Here is a 20742-nt window from a genome sequence, read left to right as displayed (position 1 = left end):
GTTCTCCAGGCTGATCATTTCTAACTCTGTCAAATTATCCTGGTGGCATGATCTTGAGGCCCTTCATCATGGTCATTCTTCAGTTTGTCAATGTCCTACCTAAAATGTGACACCTGGACACAAAAATCCAGGTGTGGTCTGGCCAGTGCAGAATAAAATAGGACTATCCTCCCTAGTCCTGTACACTCTCACTTTTTTCAGTCCAGACCTAAGATTTCACTGGTGTGTTGTACTCCCAATGAAGAAATTCCCTTTTTCCAATGCAAATGGTCAACTATTCAGTTTTAGTGATGGGCAGTTTTCATTCTTAGAGAGTCATCATGGTACTGAGAAGTTCAGTAACTTGCCCAGGGGCACAGAACTGGTGTATTTAAGCTAGACTTAAACTCAGGCTCTCTATCCACCTACCCTTCTCTTGCATTTGCCTTATTTTACACTAGCTTGTTTGGCTGTCAGATAACCTTATTAGTGACTGTTACTGATCTCGCAGTCCACTAAAACTCCCAGACATTTTTCAGAGGAGCTGCTATCTAGCTACTTGTGAGCTTAGTTATTTCTAAGATGTTAAATTTCATCTTCAATTTGGCCCAACTTTCTATTCTGTCATCATCTATTTGGACTGTATGGTCCTCCCATGTGTTAGCTCCCCCTTTTAGCTTTGAGTCATCTGAAAATCTGGAAAGGATGTCTTTTCAGCCTTTATTAAAATAATTAATAAAAAAAATACTAAACAGTTATAGTCAAACACCTGTCCCTGGGGCACTTCACTAATGACTTTTCTGTTTGAATTCTAATCATTAATAACTATTTGGTGTCTACCAATTCGTCTAGTTTCCAATTCACCTGACTACTGTATAGTGTACGTCTCCAAGAATACCATTTGAGAGACTTTGTTAAATCTGGGTAAATTATTTATGTTTTACCCTGATCTGAAGTTTCATAACCATAAAAAAAGAAATTAGGTTAGTCTGGTCTTACTGCCTACAACCTGAGCCCTTTGGTGATACCAGACTTCTCTTTCCAGTTCTCAGGTGGAACTATCTACCAGAAGTGCAGGTCAGCAAGGAAGTAGCCACCGGTGGCCAGCAAAGCTAGTTACTGTTTTGCTAATTGTTCGGGAAGCCGGTGGTGCTCATCTGACCAAATGAGGTGCATCTGGAAGCGTAAAAAAATTCCAATGTGAGCCGAATTGATGCTGCAACAAACATGACAAACCTAGCCAATGCCTGGGCCAGTGTTATTATGGTTACTGAGCTCGAGTTTCCCAGCATGCTTTTCATCTCAGAGCGAGGGAGCAGGATCATCCATTTGGAGCAATCAGGGCCCTTGGTCCAACCCTTCACTTGTCAGAGAAAACCCGGCTCCCGCTTCCGCGGCACCACTGCGGCCCAGACCGGGGGACGGTCTTATTTGTTGCCGATTGTGGCCTAGTAAAGGGGGGAAAGCAGCAGGAAGGCAGGCGCAGCCTGGGGGAGCGCGGGACCCTCCCCTCCCTTTCTTTTTCTCCTTCTTCCTCTCCTCCTCCTCCCTCAGTTTTCCCCTCCCCGCTCTTCCTCCTTCGCCTCTTCCGCTCCCGTCGTCTCCTCTTCCTCCCCTTCCTGTTCTCTCCCTCCTCCTCCGAGGGCTAGGCCGCAAAGCGTGACATGCGTAGTGAAGCGGAGAAGACCGTGACCGGGGGACGGGCGGCGGAAGACGGGGGAGGGGAGGGGAGGATGCGGCACGTGACCGCGGGAGGGGCGGGGCTGTGCGTGGGAGGGGAGAGGCGGGAAGGGAAGGGGAGGAGGGAGTGGGAGGCGAGCGGGTCGAGGCGAGCCAGGGAGCGGCTGGAGCGCGAGGTGAGGGGCCTCCCCGGCCTGACTGTGCGAGGCGGCGGCGCGCTCGGGCCTGGAGAGCGGGAGGGGAGGCGGAGCCCGGGAAGGCAGGGGAGCCGAGGCCCCCCACCGTGTGTGTATGTGTGTAGGGGGAGAGAAACACCTTGTGTGGGGGAGGGGGCAAAGACGGACCGAACTGCCGCAACGAGGGGGGGGGAGAGAGCGCGAGGGCACACTTATGAGGCGCCTGCTGTATGCCAGCTTTCTTCCCACCCTCGCTACATCCCTGGGAGGTGGGTGCTGTGATCAGGCCCATTTTCAGAGGAGAAAACTGAGGCAGGCAGAGATTAAGGAATTTAACCTGGGTCACACGGCTAGTAAGTGTCTAAGGCTGGATTCGAACTCGGGTCTTCCCAACTTCAGGCTCAGCTCTCCATCTACTGCCTCATCTAGAAGAAGGGGAAAGGAAGTTAGGAGTGGGGAATAAAAACAGAGATCCTCCTGGGTGGGGCAGAGAAGACCTTGCCACGGGGGCCTCACAGTTCAGGGCTTCTGGGCCCAGAGCATCCTCAGAAACGTCAAGCATTCCTCAAATATTAATGGCACGACCGGATGAGATGTTGTGGGGATGCAAGGGGAGATCCTGACCTCTCAAAGGTAGAAGGTGGATGCACGTCTGATGCAAAGTAGGATTTCAAATGGGAAAAATACCAAGTACGTAGGAGTTGAGGGAAGGGCGATGACAGATTTTTTTACAGGTGAAGCCCCTGAAGTACAGGGAGGTTAAGGGACCAGGGTCACCCAGCTAAGTGTTGTATCCACTGCCCACCTTGGGAGAGGTCTAGCTGGGGGAATCAGGTCAAGTTACGTAGAAATTGAATTTTGATATGGCTAAAGAAACGGGACCTATCATTTGGGAAACAACCTGGAAAGAGTGCAAGACTTAGAGTCTGGAGAGATGTGGGTTGGAAGTCTGTGAGTGACCCTCAGCTAGTTTCTTGATCCTTCAAAACAAGGACGATATCTTTTTTAAGACCGGTATTCCAGTAATGCTATTTGGCTACAAATCCTACAGCATCACGGTTTTTGAAGAAGCAGAATTTCTGATGACCCAGAGAAGCAATGGAAAACCACATAGAGGGTGTAGGTGGCACGTCACTGAGTAAGATCTATGCAGAAATGGCATAAAATAAATAAAATGGCATAAAATCCAGGAAATTACCTTCTCTGAAAAAGAGGTGGGCCAGTCAAATGGAAAGGCTAAGTGCTTCAGTGGCACCTGTGTAATCATTAAAAGACCTGCACTAACCTGTGCGATTTGGTTAAGGAAGATATATGAATGGGTTGTGATCAGCACCTTTGGAGGGAACCACCCCCTCAGGGAGATCATTGACCCATTGAAGTATGTTGTGAGGCAGCTTTCACAAATGTCTTCGATGATTTTATGTAATTTCACCTGATCTTTGTTTTAAAAGGCTTGAGAAGCGGTGCTAGAGAATGTGTGGCCGAACATCCTGCCACTTGCCTGTAGAGACTGTCAGGAGGGCATGTAGTTACATTGACAGCTTTGGGCAAGAGCAGCTGCCAGATTGGAAGGATGAAGATAAGTACTTCCCCTCCTACAACAAGAGTCCCCAGTCCAACAGTCCAGTGCTCTTGTCTCGATTACATTTTGAAAAGGTAACTACTCCCTCTGCATTCAGTCCATCATGGTAGACTTTGTGATGTTCAGTAGTTATTTTATGGTCTCATCCCGCTGACTTGGTTTAGAGATCTCGTCTCAGAGTACAGGCTTTCCCCACTATGTGTTAGTCTCTACGGATATTACAGAAGCCTCAGCCAAAAGCAGATGTCTCACCAGTGTCTGTACTTTAGAAGACAAATCAGCAGCCGTTTATTAAGTGCCTACCTACCATGTGCCAGGTTCTATGCTAACTTCCAGAGAATAGCAATCAAGTGTATTAGGTAGCTCATTCTTAACTTTGCACATAATTTTTTTTGTTCTAGTGTTTAGTTTTCCTTATACTTGAATGTTTTGTAAGCATATTTATATGTCTAAAAGTTCTTTATTTTTAACACATCTTTTGCATTTCTTAGCTATGTACTAGATCAAAGTAGGTGAATCTAGTTCAACATTCCAAAGTGGAGTTGTATTATTTGTGGTTCTAGTAATCATCTCCTTACATTGTTTTCTGGACTAGTTAAGAATTATTTGAGCACCATAAAGTGCTCCTTCAAGCACCTTAAAGATTTTTGTGTGTGTAATACAATCACATTCTAGAAGAGAAATGACAAATTATTGTTCTGTGCTCCATAATGAACACCTGTGTGTAAAAAAAAAGAAAAATCCTAATTGGTTTCTGTTTTTAAAGGGTACCACTCTGTATTTTGAATGGTATTCTACAATATTTTAACTTGATCTAATTCAGAAATCATTTTATTAAGGCCACTTAAAAAGTTGAAATATGTTATTGTGACATGAGTAATTTCCCAGTGTCCTTTGTGGAGACACCAAGCCCTTTTAGGATAAAGCCTGAAGAGCAGTGTGTTATGGTATTCCAAAGAAGGCAGCAGTATATCAGGATTACATTCCAGGGTTGCATTCATTCTACAAAGCAAAATCCCAATACGAGTCAGCCTGCCCGGGCAGACTAGCCTTGGTTTCAAGAATATGTGCTGGTTGGTTCTTCATAAAGCATGCAACTTGGGGGAAATCTGAGGCTTGCGGGGTTGGAAGCACTAAGGACAAGTCAGCCTGCTTTGCTGGGAGTGTTTTCAGGTCTTTCGTTTTTAGGCCAACTGTCTGAGCCACCTTCCTCTCAAATGCAATGGGCAGAGCAGGCAGATTGCAAGCAAAAGGTGGAACCCAGAGCAATTATTGTGCTTGGTTGTTTGAACTTACTGATAACTGTTATTAGGTTCCAACAAAAGGACATTGCTATTCTACCACTACCCCCATGTATTCCAGGTCATGACAAAAATGTCATAAGAAATTGACTCATTTTGATTTATTTTTGAGCTTTAAAAATGGGTTTGCAAAGCTTAGAGCAAAATTTAAGAAATTTCAATGGTTCAGTAGCTCAAATCAGTAGGGGTAGGCACGGATTGCAGTATTTGCATTTGAAACCCCTGTATTTGAAATCAATTCCTCTTTCATTTACCTGCCTCACTGCCCACACAGCTGCTGTTCTTGTCATATGCTCAAAGGGGAAGTGAGAAAAGACGAATACAAAAGGTATTTTCAGTGTTCGCACCTTGTAGTTTTCAGAGAGCCAACTTTGTGCAGCTGTTTCCTATTTGGTTTCCTCATGAGATGACAGCACTAATAGTCAACACTTAGATTAGTCCAGTATAATTACTTATAGATAGAAGCAAAAGCTCATAGTGTGTTCTGTGCATAGATTTATAGTGAATTAACACAGAGATCCCTGAAGTATGTTGTTGGTATTAGAGAGATATTTTAGTCTTGCAAATGTGATTAGAAGTTACTGTAACTTGACATTGTATAACGAGGGCTATTAGTTCATTGGAAAAATAATTCTGAGTGTGAGATATGAAAAGGAAGAAGTGAGAGGCATCCTGAAGAGCTAGATTCAAGTACTGTCTTTGATGGCTTCCTGCTTGTGTGATCCTGGGCAAGTCACATAATCGACCCATAACTTTCTCAGGTTCCGGAAGCTACTAGAAGCCTGTAAATGAAAGAGTTAGAGGAAACAGCTTCCTGGGAGTTCCTTTTACTGATAGAATCGCAGATCCAATTTAAAAAAAAAAAAAGAAAGAATTTCTCAAAGGAGAAGCTAAAACTTGGAGCAGGATATTTGTATGTAATTGAAATTGACCATCGTGCTGAAATCTTAAGGCTTTATCATTTTTCTTAAGGATGCCTAATGTAAATCCTTGATTCATAATAAGCACTTAGTAAAAGTTTGTTGAATGAGTAATTTTCTTCTTCCTTAAATCTTATCTGTCACTAAATATTTTCCTTCTTTTCCATTTCACCTGGAGACAAGCTTCTTCCTAATGGAATAGAATAGACAAAACCCTGGTCCAGGTCCCCATCACCTTGAATTCAAACTACTGCAGTAGTTTCCCTGCTTTCACTTTGTGCTGGTCCTTTCTAGCCCAGCCTGCACACCACTGTCAGACTAGTTTTCCTAAGATATTTTCACTCCCTTCCAGTTACCACAGAATAAACACCTTGGTTTGCCCTTTAGAAACTGGTGTTCTACCTACCTCTCCAGCTTTATTTCCTCACGTGATGTTTCCGCTGTCACTGCACTGATGCTGTTTTTCACAAACAAGTTTTTTGTACGTGCTATTTCCTCTACCTGGAACCCCTTCTCCTCTCTGTTCAGGCTTTTTTAGCTTGAATCTACCTAGATCAGTGAAAGAAAGGACCTCCTCCATGGACCAGTCTCAGCCCTCGCTGGTTAACTCTCCATTCCTGTCTTCTGTACCGTTCATTTAGCATTTAGCATATGCTGCTTTGCTTTGTTATTTTAATTTTTTAAGGGCAAAAACTATCCCTTTGTGTTTTAGATCATCTGTTAATTGGTCTAAAACATTCCAGGCACTCAGTAAATGTTTGTTGATGTTAATAGTGAGAAAAGTATCATGACTGATGGAAAGAGATTGCTTATCCCAATTTTGGTAAGTCATTTTTTTCTTGCAAGCTGAATCTTTTAGTCCTAAAAACTTGCCCACATCCTTTTGTGTTCAAGTTGTTTAAGGGAATATGATACAAGAAGTATCCACAGCCAACTTAATTTTCCAGAGTTCCCAGTCATTTGTCCAGTTTATCTTTGTTATAGACAGTGAAAGTCAAGTAAAATGATAAATTGCACATGAGCCTCTTTTGATTAGCTACCTGTTTGTTTCCCTGGACAGGATGCTGACCCTTGTGATCGGGTAATTGCTGCAATGCGTTGGGGCTTGATCCCGTCTTGGGTCAGAGAGGCTGATGCTTCAAAGATACAGTTCAATACTAGCAACTGTCGCAGTGAAACCATGTTGGAGAGACGGTCGTATAAGGTAGGTATGGCTCTCTTGGGGTAGAAGAGAATCCTCATTTTTGTTCCTTCAGAAGCCATCTGTTATACCTGTCTGCCCAGGAAATAAGTTAAGGATTCATCTTTAAAGGGCTACAGTCGTCATCCTTTTCTGACTGTAAACCAGTGTTTTCCAATCATTTCATTAACAAAATCCTTTTTCACACGTTGTTATAAACTAGCTCCTTTCCTGCCTGGTCTGTTGCAGAGAACACCTCCCATGGACTTCATCCTTATTTCCTCTTCCCTTCTCTGATCTATCTCCCTGTTGCTCTAATATTAGAATCCAGCAGCTTGAAGCACTTTGTACACCTCTGTTTGCATCCACCATATTGTCTAAATGGCCTCATTAAATTTCTTTCAGAAGCTTACTTCCTTCCTCTCTCCCCTCTTACTCCACTGGATGGGCTATACCAGTTTTATACATCTCTGTGTGTGTGACAGATTGAAAAATGTTGTGAAGCACCACCCTAAGATCCTTTTGGAAAGTAGGAGCCACTTTATGTGATTGTAACAGAAAAGGATTGTAATGTTTTTGGATTTTTAAAAACCTTTTGAAGTAAAATTAGTGTGTATTTCAACAAGTTTCTTAAGGAAGATGTATGAAATGCTTTGTGCTAATTATATTGGGCAGAAATCAGCAGTTGAGAAGTGGTGTATTTTGGAGTTAAACAATCAGAGGTTTATGGTTACCAGTCTTCTTTGGTTTATTTTTGGTTAGGCAGTGGGGTTAAGTGACTTGCCCAGGGTCACACAGCTAGTAAGTGTTATGTGTCTGAGGCCGGATTTGAATTCAGGTCCTCCTGAATCCAGGGCCGGTGCTCTATCCACTGTGCCACCTAGTTGCCCCATGTTACCAGTCTTGTTAATGGGAAGAGAGAAAGATATCCAGAGATATTATCAAAGATACTTAAAAATAAGATGAAAGGGAGCTTCCTGAAATCTAATTAAGATAATAAAAGGAAATCATTGAATTAGAAAGTTATGGATTTGGAATTTTGCAAAAATAAATAAACTAAAATGTCTGTATAATTTGATCTAGAAGATTCTGCTGCCAGGCACATGCCCCAGGGATGTCAGTAACAGAAAGAAAGGCCCATATAACACCAAAATATTTTCATGTAGCACTCTTTTTTTTTTAATATTTGGCTAGGCAATGGGGTTAAGTGACTTGCCCAGAGTCACACAGCTAATAAGTGTTATGTGTCCAAGGCTGGATTTGAACTCAGGTCCTCCTGAATCCAGGGCCGGTGCTCTATCCACTGCGCCACCTAGCTGCCCCTGTAGCACTCTTTATGGAAGCAAAGAACTATAAACAAAGTAGATGCCAATCATTTGAGGAATGGTAAACAAATTGTGCATGTGCACACCAGAATATTACTGTGCTGTGAGAAAGGACGAATTTGGAGAAGCTTGAAACGACTTAGATGAACTGATGCAAAATAAGCAGGACCAGGAAAACAGTATACACAATGACTACAACAATGTAATTGGTTAGAGCAACAGCAAAATAATTGAAACTGCAATGACCAGGCTTGTCCCCAAAGGGGAGCCATGAAAAGATATCTCCCCCTGTTTCATTGCAGAGGTGAGGGACCATAGGTATGAGATACTGCATGGAACGTCAGATTTTTGTAATATGTTGGTTAGTATTGTGGTACTTTTTTTCCCTTTACAAATTTCTTATTAAAAAGAATGGCTGTTTTCAAGAAATTATCAAGGAAAACTGCCCTGATATATTAGAACCAGAGAGCAAAATAGAAATTGAAAGAATCCACAGATCTCCTCCTGAAAGAGATCCCCAAAGGAAAACTAGGAATATTGTAGCCAAATTCCAGAGTTCCCAGGTCAAGGAGAAAATATTACAAACCGCCAGAAGGAAACAATTCAGGTACTGTGGAAACACAATCAGGATAACACAAGATTTAGCAGCTTCTACATTAAAGGACTGCAGGACATGGAATATAATATTCCAGAGGGCAAAGGAGATAGGATTACGACCAAGAATCACCTACCCAGCAAAACTGAGTATAATCCTTCAGGGGAAAAAATGGTCATTCAGTGAAATAGAGGATTTTCAAGCATTCCTGATGAAAAGACCAGAGCTGAATAGAAAATTTGACTTTCAAATACAGGACTCAAGTGGAACATGAAGAGGATTTATCTAAGTCATATGTGAGTTGCCATGATCTGATGGCCTCTATTGGAGAGAAGATTTCCCACACAAGGAGTTCTCCATGCTGGACAGATCACCAATCCTTTCTGTATTTGTGTATCCCAACAATGAAAGATCTGAACAGAACTGTCCTATCACAACCTGTTTGTAGAATGTAAGCTTCTCAGTGGCAGAGATTGTTTCTTGTTTTCCTTTCTTTATATCCCCTAACATGGTCCCTGGTTACTTAGGAAGCAATTCATCAGTGCTTATTGAATTAACTTGAGTAACAGCTGAAGTTACCTAAGTAGGTGGATATTAAAGGAATTCAGGACTACATATTGATATTTTGATTAAATACATTAGTGTAAAATGTAAAAAAAAACAACAGCTCGGCTTAAGTTGAGTGAAGTGTCCATATCCCATGAGTAATTTATGTGACACCAAATACTGGCCTTAAAAAATTGCTGTGACTAATGTGAAAATATGTCTAATAAGAATGAATATTTAGCGCCAGATTATACACCATCTTGGGGAGGGGGAAGGAAGGTGGAGAAGATTTAAAACTCAAAAGCTTATGGAAGTGAATGTTGAAAACTAAAAATAAATAACTTAGTTTAAAATTTAAAAAAAAGTCTTTATGAGAGGGAGGGTGTCAGGTGAAGGATACTGAAAAATGTACATAATATATAACAGTGACATCAATAAACATGTTTTTTTTAAGTTATGGAGATGAAGAAGTGGGAAAAAAAGGGATCTCCACCTGTTAGGTGGCAGCAATAAATAATCCTTGAGAGTTGGGGTACTAGGGCAATAGGCCTTTGGTGTATTTGGAAACACAAGGTGGGGACAAAGTTATGTTTTTAAGATTAAACGCCTAGACCTTGTTGCATGGTCTGATTGGAAGGATATTCTCCTCTGATTGATCTGATTCAGTGAATTTAATGCAACAGTGACATTGTTTTCCTCTTAACCATGTAGCATCAGTTCTACTGGTCTTGTGCTGCTGCTATTCTGTAGAGAGGTAGAAGACTGATTGTATATGTCTGTGCTTTATGTACCATGGAAGAGGAAGGATCTTGGGGTAATGAGGATGTCATTCTATTTTTCTGTCCCCATAAATTACAAAAATGGTTTGTTAGTTGGATGTCAAAGTGAAATGACAAGGCTTGGCATTGTTTTGGTTCAAGGACCAAGGATTCATTGCATTAATTTGTGTAATGAAATTTGCTGCCATCTGTGGTATCAGTCCTTTTTACTCTGGATCAATGATCATTCCTCCCTTGTGGATAGGCCTGTTTTTCTCTTCTCTGACCTAACAACAACTCTGACGTGATATGTTTTATTCTGGTCTTCTCTCAGGTGCCTCTGGAAAAGGGCAGGCGATGTGTGGTGCTGGCAGATGGGTTTTTTGAGTGGCAGCAGTTTCGGGGGGAAAAGCAGCCTTATTTCATCTACTTCCCCCAAATCAAGAAAGAACAGGTATACTCATTAGGAAACATTTATTAAGTAGCTATAATTAATATGGAATAGTACACTGGTTCCAGGTACCAGAAACAAGTTAAGAAAAGAAAGGACATTTTTCTTTTATGGAGCTTACCTTCTAAGACAAATGCATGGGTAAGGACATACACAGTATACTTTAATTTATTTTATTTTTTGCTATGAACTTACCAAGTTCAACAGACATGAACATTTCAATGTACAAAGGAGGAAAGAAAAGTGGGTTTTATGTGAAATTAAATTTTTGTTACATAGTTTGGGTTTAAATATATGTTAAATTAACATGATAGTAACAAAATTGCCTTAACAGTCTTATGTTCCCTTATGAATGTCCCCTCTCTTCTGTGTATTTTTTAATGATTTATTGATGCCCTTTGTTTTTTTTCCCATCATTATCACTACCCATCAACTTTTCGCCCCTTCCCCCCTTCATTCCCTTCCACTATAGAAGCCCTCCCTTGTAACTGATATATAGTATAGTCAAGCAAAAGAAATTAACATGTGGACCGTTTCTGAAAATACACATCTTATTTTGCACTTCTAGTCCATCACCACTCTGACAAGAGGTGGGAAATATACTTCGTTAGTCTTTTGACACAATAGAATATTAAAAAGAAATTAAATGAGACATTTCAGCAGTATTGTGTTAACATGCTCATAAGACAGACAATGCTTAGTTTCCTTTTTGAAGTGTTAAATTTCAGATTCATACATTTAGTTTGCTTTCATTATCTTTTGGGAGCATTTGCTGTCCTTTGGGTGGTATCATTTTCTGTTTTGAATTTCTCATTGTTGGGGGGAGTCTACTACCCACTCTTCGCATCTCCCCTGTTGCATATAACAAGAAGGGTAACCTAACATGTAGAGACTGAGGCAATTGTATAGAAAGATAGTATACCTTGATGTAATGAATGTCTCCAAAGCTCTCCTGGGATCTCAGTTGTCTGTTATTGGCTAGTCTTTTTGACATTGGACTTTGAATAGCATTTATATTTCTTTTACGAACTCATTTACTATGTACTATAGTTACTTGTGTATGTTTCATGTCCCCTTATTTGAACAGGTACTATGTTATACTTATCTTTGTGTCTCCCCAGTTGGTTAGCACAACACTCTACATATAATAGGTATTTGATAAATGTTGGCTGCATTGAATCTGCTGTTTCACTTTATGGCCTCTGTACAACAGGTGTTTGGGTGCTTGCACCTGTGTGATATGGCAGCAGACAAAAGCTATTTAATGTCATTTTATAATTAGCAACTATGCTTGGGAGTGTGCAGCTTGCTCATATGCTTGAAGTCATTGCCAGCAGTGGGACTAAAATGTTGGGGTTTTTTACTTCCTTACTTCAGTGCTTTATGACTAGACTTGCTATCAACATTTTGGTTATTTTGTTTTGTTTTGTTTGCCACAAATAGAATCACTGGTGCTCTGCTCTCACTGCCTGGTGGGACAGGGGATGGTTAACTTGTAAAGGAGCAAATTGTATAACTGACCCTTAAGATCCTGCCAATTAATTTTCGCGGATGATTTCTTACATCAAGAAGCACTACCGTGGTAGTTAAAAGTGTTCATTAGGACCCTGGCTTAATGTCTTCAAGAATACTCGGAGATTGGAAGAAAAAAATAGTTCAAAACATTGCCCACATGTCACTTAATCTCTTCAATATCTTTGCTTTCCAGGATGTAGTCTTGCTTCTCTTTAGGTTAATTGTTGTATATGATAATTCCATTTAAAATAACTAGCAGTCAGGAGTCATTAGGGCTTATTGCTGTCACAGCCACAGTTTATTTTATGACCTTAAGGGACCATCCCTTTAAATTTCCCCTTCCTTAGTTGCAAACTTGGGGATGCACATCTGGAGGAATTATTTTTAGCTTCCTCTCCCAACCTGGCTTGCCGAGAGGCTGCCTGTGCATCAGGACCAGCACTATTGGGCACCATCTCGGTAGCCGCGGACCTTCCCCTTCCCAGCCCTCCTCATTGCCCCATCGTCCTCCAGACACTGGATACCTACTCCCGTCTGGCTGCTGAAACTTAGACTTCACCCCCTGTGCAGGAGGTGTCCCAGAGTCCCCCTCCATGCTGACCCTGGAGCTCGTTTACTGCTTGTTCAGGCAGGGACTGTCTGCCCTGCTATTGCTTCCTAATCCTCTGGACCTTACCATCTGCTCTGCTGCTTTTCCTTTCCAGCCTAAGTGCCACCTGGCCTTTCTGTTTGCCATGAACTGAGCTCTCCTTTATGTGTTGTCTCCCCAGTTTGTCTGTGTGCCCCTTGAGAGCAAGGATAGTCTCACTTTTCTACTTGCATTGGCATGATGTTTGGCATATAGTAAGTGCTTAATAAATGCTTTTACATTCCATTATCTTCAGTACGTATTTATTAAATGTACATGTAAGTATGGCAATTGTAATGAGTTTTCTATATTTATAATATTGGTAGGAATAAATAGCCAGGGCTCTTAATTCTAAAAATGGTCTCTTCTATGTATTATTATTACTAATTATTATCTATAGGAATAAAAGAATATAAATGGGAAATGAGGCATGGGCTGAATTCCTTCTAGAATGTTTCCATTGTTTTAGTTTGGAGAATGTGCCCCATGGGCAGAAAGAACAAGTATGTTTCTGGGATCTTCCTATGTCTTTTGTTTCCAGTCCTTCTTCAGCCGGTCAGTGGATGAGGAAGTCTGGGATGACTGGAGGCTGCTAACAATGGCTGGAATCTTTGACTGCTGGGTGCCACCACATGGAGGCGAGCCCATCTACTCCTACACTGTCATCACAGTGGACTCCTGCAAAGCCTTAAGTGACATTCATCACAGGCAAGTGAGGAGGCCCGATTAAGCATCTTCAGTGGAGACCAAAAGTATCAGGGAGTTTTTCTTTCTTCATCTCTCTTCTAAACGGTTATAGAATATGAAAAAAGACAATGAACTGGGAGTTGGGCTGGAGATCTAGTCCTGACTTCATCATTGATGCATTTTGCAACATTGGACAAGCTTTTTTCCTATCTGTGACTCATTTTACCTTTCATATAAAATAAGGAGAGTGAATCTTTCCTACTACGAGTCTTCTGTAGTTAATGAGGCCCATTCTTGATAATTAATAAGCAGATTACCTCACTGGCTTCTATTTAATACAAGCTAGAATTGTCTACTTGATCTTTCTTTACAAATGCATTGATTTTCTCTTTAGTGCCCTTTGAGTTGACTGTTGTCCATGCCATTAGAATCAATGATTGGACTTTGTTATAGGCAAGTGTTAAAATGTGGTTCTTATAAAAACTCTCGGGCTGCACTTCTGCCTTATGATGAATTTGGAGTTGTAACAAGATAGTGGTATAGGAAGACTCCTTGATATTTCTTTAGGTCCATGACGGCAGGGAACAAGGAAGGCTGAGTGAGGAGCTTGAATGTGTAACTCATCGTTTTTTTCTTTCTCTTGTAATATTTGAATGGTTCTTTAAAAGAGTCCAACATCCTGTCTCCCTCTTTCTTTACCATTTACCATTCTGGCTAGGATGCCTGCTATACTAGATGGTGAGGAAGCGATTGCTAAATGGCTGGATTTTGGTGAGGTCCCAATTTATGAAGCTCTGAAGGTTATTCATCCTGTAGAGAACATTACATTCCATCCAGTTTCTACTATTGTGAACAACTCCCTGAACAATACACCCCAGTGTCTTGAACCTGTTGAGATCGAAGAGGTAAGAGTGATTAAGACGGAGAATATTAGGCAGGCATGTAAATACTGTATGTCAGAGTGACTTTGATTTAAAAAATGTTCCTTTTGGGGGTAGCCAGGTGGTACAGTGGATAGAGCACCGGCCCTGGATTCAGGAGGACCTGAGTTCAAATTTGGCCTCAGACATATATTCTCACTAGCTGTGTGACTCTGGGCAAGTCACTTAACCCCATTGCCTAACCAAAAAAAAAAAGTTCTTTTTCTCTATCCAGTACCCTAACCTTAGAACCACCTAAAATTATTATATTGTTTATGAGTAGTATAGTACCGTTGTGGGTAGAGGTAGGGAGTAAGAGTGCTACTTTATAATTCTCTTTATCCCTGAAGATGAATGAGATGAGCTCTGAGCTAATAAAAGTCAGTAAGAGGGCCAGAGTGGAAATGTTAGATCAGGCAGGAATCTCAGAGATCTCAGGGAGAGTGTCCCAAGCATTAGAGATTGGTTCTAGTCACAAAGGCAGGAGAAAAGTGGTGATTTTTCACTAGTTGATGTTTTGCTTTGGTTTTTTGGCTAGGCAGTGGAGTTAAGTGACTTGCCCTGGGTCACACAGCTAGTAAGTGTCAAGTGTCTGAGGCCGATTTTGAACTCGGATCCTCCTGACTCTAGGACCAGTGCTCTATCCATTATGCCACCTAGCTGCCTCAATTTTTCACTAGTTTTAAATGTGGAATAATATGTCGTGGGAATTACAGGGACAGTTGTTTGATTTAAAATGATTTGGATTTTGCCACTTGAGGAATTTTTGTGTACCCTTTTGTCCATCTTCTGGCCTGCCTATCAATCAATGATCCACCCTTTTTTTCTTTTTATTGCCTTCTCTTGCAGGCCGTCTGCAGGCCTGTTATTTAACTTTATTCCCAAGATGCCTGTAAAATTTTAAACTAATAAAAAGTAATCACTACCAAAATGTAAGCTTAAAGTATTAGTAAAAAAAAATACCCCAACAACAGTTATTTCTGTTACATTAAGCACTTCATAGTTGCCAAGCAGCAGTATTTGTATTGGTTAGCAGTTAGTCAACAAGGTGCATTCATTAAGCACCTGCTGTCTACCAGTCACTGTGCTAGGTGCTAAGGAGACAAAGAGAAAAGCAAAACAATACTCAATCTGAAGGAGCTCCCATTCTATCAGGCTTTAGTTCAAGATGATCGCTGTTACCAGAGGATGGCATTGGATTACATTTATTTAATATCTTTGAACCAAGCCTTTTAGTGGCCTTTTTAGGCTCTAAAAAAATAGAAACTTTTATTATTTATGTGCTGCTTTCTGCTGTCAGAGTATGCCTTAAGACATTTCACAGAGCATGGAAGCATTCTTAGGTGACCAGGCAGTCCACAGAATTTATCAGAGTATCACTTGAGTATAGAACAGCATAGTTTGGTCTGTGGATATGCACGACTTATTAATGTTAGATTTGTGGCCTGCCTTCCTTTAAAAAAGGGTTTGGGGGAAAAAAATAAAAAGAGTTTGGGAAAAGTAAAAAGTAACATAAGGTAGAACAATTATGGATACAAATTGAACAGATATAATCTTAAACAGAAGGAGTTGATGCTACTAGTTACTTGAAAGACTCTGAATCTAGCTCTTTCTCCTGGCAGCTGAGGCAAAAAAGTGAAATATCTAACACTGTTTTCATTTGCTGATAAAAAGAAAGCATCTAAATTTGTCTTAAAATAACCTTCCTCCCCAACTAAACTCAAGCAGGAATATACTATGTTATTGTTAAAGAGACATTTCTTTTTGAGGAAAAAGCCATACTATTCATATGGCTCTTATAGCAATTGTCTGAAAAGGAAAAGTACCTAATATTAAATAGAAATGCATTGAATGTATCTGGAGGTGAGGAGGAAGATGATGATAATAGTTGACACAGAGCCAATAACACTTGAAGACTGAAAAAGCATTCATTTCTTTGTTTCAGTTTAATCCTCAGAATAGCCCTGAAGTAGCTGCACAGATAGTTCTTTCCTACAGATGAGGATGACTTGTAAGTCACCTAGCTAGGAAGTGTGGCAAGGCTGGATTGTAAGCTCAGGTCTTCTGACTCCCAAGTGCACTGTGCCATACTGTAATAAAGGCTAAATATTTTGATTTCTGATGGTTCAACCTAAAGCAGGGGTGGAACTTGGAGGATCTAAATGGTGTGCTAACGTGGCCCAAATATGTTTTCTCCAAAATAATAACAGCAACATCTAATATTTATTTAGCTTTTTTAGTTTTGTGAAGGATGTGGCATGTAGTATCTATTTTGATACAAGATCCCTGTGAGTAGGAAACTTGGAAGTATTTTTTTCATTTGAGAAAAGAGAGAACTGGGGGGCAGCTGGGTGGCGCAGTAGACAGAGCACCAGTCCTGGATTCAGGAGGACCTGAGTTCAAATTCAGCTTCAGACACATAACACATACTAGCTGTTTGACCCTGGGCAAGTCACTTAACACCCATGGCCCAAACCCCCCCCCCAAAAAAGAGAGAACTGCAGCCAACATCGAGCTTAGAAAAAGAGACCCATAGGAATATGAAATAGTGGCAGAGCCAGAAGGTATTGGACAATGCAGGGACCCACCCATATACCAGCAGGCTGTTATCTTGGGCATGAGGGCTGACAGTATAACATAATGAGAAATATCTGGGGCTAGGGTTGAATGAGAGACCTATTTTTAAAAATTAATTTATTTTGATTTATCAACAATCATTTCCATAAGCTTTTGAGTTTTAAATTTTTCTCCCCCTCCCTCCCCACCTCCCTCCCTAAGACAGCACACAATCTGATATAGGCTGTACATATACATTCCTATTGAACGTGTTTTCACGTTAGTGATGTTGTAAGGAAGAATTAGAACCAATAGGAGGAACCACCAGAAAGAGGAAACAAAACAAAATGGAAGAAAAAAATAGCAAATAGTATGCTTCGATCTGCATTCAAACTCCATAGTTCTTTCTCTGGATATGGATAGCATTTTCCATCATGAGGCCTTTGGAGATGTCTTAGATCCTTGTATTGCTGAGAAGGGTTAAGTCTATCAATATTAGTCATCGCACAGCGTGGCTATTACTGTGTATCCTGGTTCTGCTCACTTCACTTAGCATCAGTCCATACAAGTCGTTCCAGGTTTTTCTGAAGTTGGCCTGCTCATCATTTCTAACGGCACAATAGTATTCCATTACATTCATATACCACAACTTGCTCAGCCATTCCCCAATTGACGGGCATCCTCTCAATTTCCAATTCTTTGCCACCACAAAAAGAGCTGCTACCAATATTTTTGTACAAATAGGTCCTTCTCTCTTTTTTTGGATGCCTTTAGGATATAGACCTAGCAGTAGTATCATTGGATCAAAGGGTATATGCACAGTTTTAGGGCTATTTGGGCATAGTTCCAGTTGCTCTCCAAAATGGTTGGATCATTTCACAACTCCACCAACAGTGCATTAGTATTCCAATTTGCCCATATCTTCTCCAACATTTATCATTTTCCTGTTTGGTCATGTTGGCCAGTCTGATAGGTGTGATATGGTATGTCAGAGTCAACCTCAGAGTTGTTTTGATTTGCATTTCTCTAATCAATAGTGATTTAGAACATTTTTTCATGTAATTACAGATGGCTTTAATTTCTTCATCTGAGAATTGCCTGTTCATATCCTTTGACCATTTATCAATTGGGGAATGACTTGTATTCTTATACATTTGACTTAATTCTCTATATATTTTAGAAATGAGGCCCTTATCAGAGATACTGGTTGTAAAAATTTTTTCCCAGTTTTCTACTTTCCTCCTAATCTTGGTTGCATTGACTTTGTGTAAAAACTTTTCATTTTAATGTAATCAAAATTAGCCATTTTGCATTTCATAATGTTTTTTATCTCTTGTTTGGTCATGAATTCTTCTGTTCTCCATAAATCTGACAAGTGAACTATTCCTTGCTCTCCCAGTTTGCTTGTAGTATCAGTCTTTATATCTAAATCATGGACCCGTTTTGACTTTATTTTGCTATATTGTGTGAGATTTGGGTCTATGCCTAGTTTCTGCCATACTCTTCCAGTTTTCCCAGCAGTTTTCATCAAATAGTGAGTTCTTATCCCAGAAGCTGCGATCTTTGGATTTATAAAATTGTAGATTACTACAGTCATTGACTACTGTGTCTTGTATACCTAACCTATTCCACTGATCCACCACTCTATTTCTTGGCCAATACCAAGTAGTTTTGATGATTGCTGCTTTATAATACAGTTTAACATCTGGAACGGCTAGGCCACCCTCCCCAGCATTTCTTTTCATTACTTCCCTTGATATTCTGTACCTTTTGTTCTTCCAAATGAATCTTGTTACTATTTTTTCTAGGAGAGACCTCTTTGTTAAGGGCTTACTATTCAGAGCAGTTTGCTAAGCTCTTTGGGATACAAATACATGCAGGTAATATAGCCTTTGCCCGCAAGGAGCTTATCTTTTAAAGTGAGAAGACTGTACATAAAGGGTAACTGGAAAGGAGGGGAGTGAGAGGGTCATTCTAGACAGATAAAGCTACTCAGAATATCAGAGCTAAGCCACTGTCCTCCTCCTGGTTAAGTTTAAGAGGTCAAAAGGAGGGGAACTGAAGGACACAGGGAGGTTTGGGGCAAGACCCTATTCCCAGTCTTAGTCTTGGTTAGAGAAACAGGAGTCCTCCTTGGGACTTGGAATTCATAGTTCTGGTCCTTGTTCTCTCCAATTCCAGCTGCCAGGAGATTAGTGGTCTGGCTAAAGATATATAGGCCTAGGACTAAGAATTCCCACAGCCTGCTCTAGAGGCAGGATCTGGGTAAGGTGGGCAGAAGCTAGAGAACAGCTTAGGCAGGGGAAGAGACAGTGGGTGACCAGGATGAATCATCCTTGGGAGTAGAGTGGCACCAGAGATTTGGCCATGTAGAAGCCAAAATGGAGTCAGGGTAGTTCCTCTTTTCCTGACCCTTATGGGGCTAGTTATGGCTGGAACCCGATAGTCAAATCCACCAACTGGAGGGGGTGTTGTTTGTTGCTGTGGGAAAGCAGTCAGGGAGTCCCTGGCCATTACAGCCACCCAGGGGCAGAGTCCAAGATTTTGGGGGAGTTAAGGTGAGGACGATGGCAAGAGCGGAGTCAGCATTGTGAGGAGATGGCTAGGAGGTGAAGTGGAAGAAATTGATGGCAGAGGAGACATCATCTGAGATTAGATGGAAGGTACAGTTAATTAAATCACTGCTGCCTGATGAACAATTGAGTGAAATTATTTGGGCAGAGTTCTTTTTTTTTCTTTTCCTTTTTGGCTAGGCAATGGGGTTAAATGACTTGCCCAGGGTCACACAGCTAGTAAGTGTTATTGTGTGTCTGAGGCCGGATTTGAACTCAGGTCCTCCTGAATCCAGGGCCAGTGCTCTATCTACTGCGCCATCTAGCTGCCCCTCTCTCTCTCTTTTTTTTTTTTTTTTGGTTGGTGAGGCAATTGGGGTTAAGTGACTTGCCCAGGGTCACACAGCTGGTAAGTGTTATTGTGTGTCTGAGGCCGGATTTGAACTCGGGTCCTCCTGACTCCAGGGTCGGTACTGTGCCACCTAGCTGCCCCCAAAGTTCTTAAATAACATGGAGCGCAGACTGAGTTTCAGTACTAACCTAAAAATGATGGTTTTGCTTATGTCCTTATAGATGCCCTACATTATTCCGAGCCGACAGAAGATAACACCAAAATCCCCCTCAAAGGAAGACCGTGATCCTCCCAAGAGGTCCAGGCATTCTGCACAGAAGTGTTCTTCTGCCAAGAGAGGCAGTGCAGAGTTAATGGAACGGTGGCTGAAAAAGCATGAGCTGTGCTCTAACAAGAGGCCCAAGTTGTAATCACAGAAATGTAGGGAGCCTCTCTCTGGGGGCCCCTGAGGGTGGCTGAGACGTCCTCTTTCAGCTCCCCTGATTTCCAACTCTTCCCTGTCCAGGTGTCTCCTCCAGGGGTTCCCATTTTGCAGCTTTTGTTCCCACCTCTTCTCCCCCTATAGTCCAGGTGCTAAAAATGGCCAAACTGGGCTAGGGGGCGCTTTTCTTTCTTTGATTGGTATTCTTTCCCCTACAACTGCAACCTACTATGTGTATGTTATTTTTTTTATTTACAAAGCCTGGGTAGGAAAAAGACTATTGAACCCAAATTTAGCTCTTGAATTGTATTAAATTGTTATACTGAATGCCTAATGTCTCTTTAATAAGGCCATTGTACTTGAAATTTTCTCCTGTTTTTCATCCTTTGGGTTTCACATTCAGCTGTCTTTTTCAAGTTGTTTACGTGAATTTGATGAAATGCGCGGCACAATGAGGTCATGGATTGTAGGCTATCACAGGGGTGCAGCCGGTGGTGGGAGCAGCCCAGTTTGGGTTTTATATAAAAATCTGTATCTCAGGAATGTGTAGTGAGCTTTGCCAGGTGTGGACTGGTAGACTTAAAGGACCAGAACCTTTGTGTTTGTCTCTGAGGCTTT

General features: G+C 41.2%; 1 protein-coding gene across 3 annotated transcripts; it reads left to right on the top strand.

The window, feature by feature from the left end:
* Positions 1-1755: 1755 nt before the first annotated feature.
* HMCES (5-hydroxymethylcytosine binding, ES cell specific) lies at positions 1756-20451 on the top strand. Of its 3 annotated transcripts, none has more exons than XM_020981204.2 (7): positions 1756-1835; positions 3287-3491; positions 6699-6842; positions 10377-10496; positions 13178-13344; positions 14042-14228; positions 19925-20451. In XM_020981204.2, the coding sequence occupies exons 2-7, from the start codon at positions 3309-3311 to the stop codon at positions 20111-20113; spliced, it is 990 nt and encodes a 329-aa protein (XP_020836863.1). In that variant the 5' UTR covers positions 1756-1835; positions 3287-3308; the 3' UTR covers positions 20114-20451. The 3 variants fall into 3 exon arrangements, with proteins under 3 accessions (XP_020836863.1, XP_020836864.1, XP_078008367.1); XM_020981205.2 differs by lacking the exon at positions 1756-1835 and adding an exon at positions 1845-1948; XM_078152241.1 differs by lacking the exons at positions 1756-1835; positions 3287-3491 and adding an exon at positions 6137-6461.
* Positions 20452-20742: the final 291 nt, after the last annotated feature.

This window comes from Phascolarctos cinereus, unplaced genomic scaffold (assembly GCF_003287225.1).
Source record: "Phascolarctos cinereus isolate Bilbo 61053 unplaced genomic scaffold, phaCin_HiC Scaffold_4;HRSCAF=312, whole genome shotgun sequence".
In the NCBI taxonomy this organism is placed as follows: domain Eukaryota; kingdom Metazoa; phylum Chordata; class Mammalia; order Diprotodontia; family Phascolarctidae; genus Phascolarctos; species Phascolarctos cinereus.
Note: the sequence above shows the minus strand (reverse complement) of the source record. Positions and strands in the feature narration are given on the sequence as shown.

Excerpts from the sequence above, each read along its gene's own strand:
- HMCES (XM_020981204.2), top strand. The coding sequence starts at position 3,309 with ATGTGTGGCCGAACATCCTGCCACTTGCCTGTAGAGACTGTCAGGAGG. Across the intron at positions 3,492-6,698 it reads CTCGATTACATTTTGAAAAG|GATGCTGACCCTTGTGATCG; the intron begins GTAACTACTCCC and ends TTCCCTGGACAG. Across the intron at positions 14,229-19,924 it reads AACCTGTTGAGATCGAAGAG|ATGCCCTACATTATTCCGAG; the intron begins GTAAGAGTGATT and ends ATGTCCTTATAG.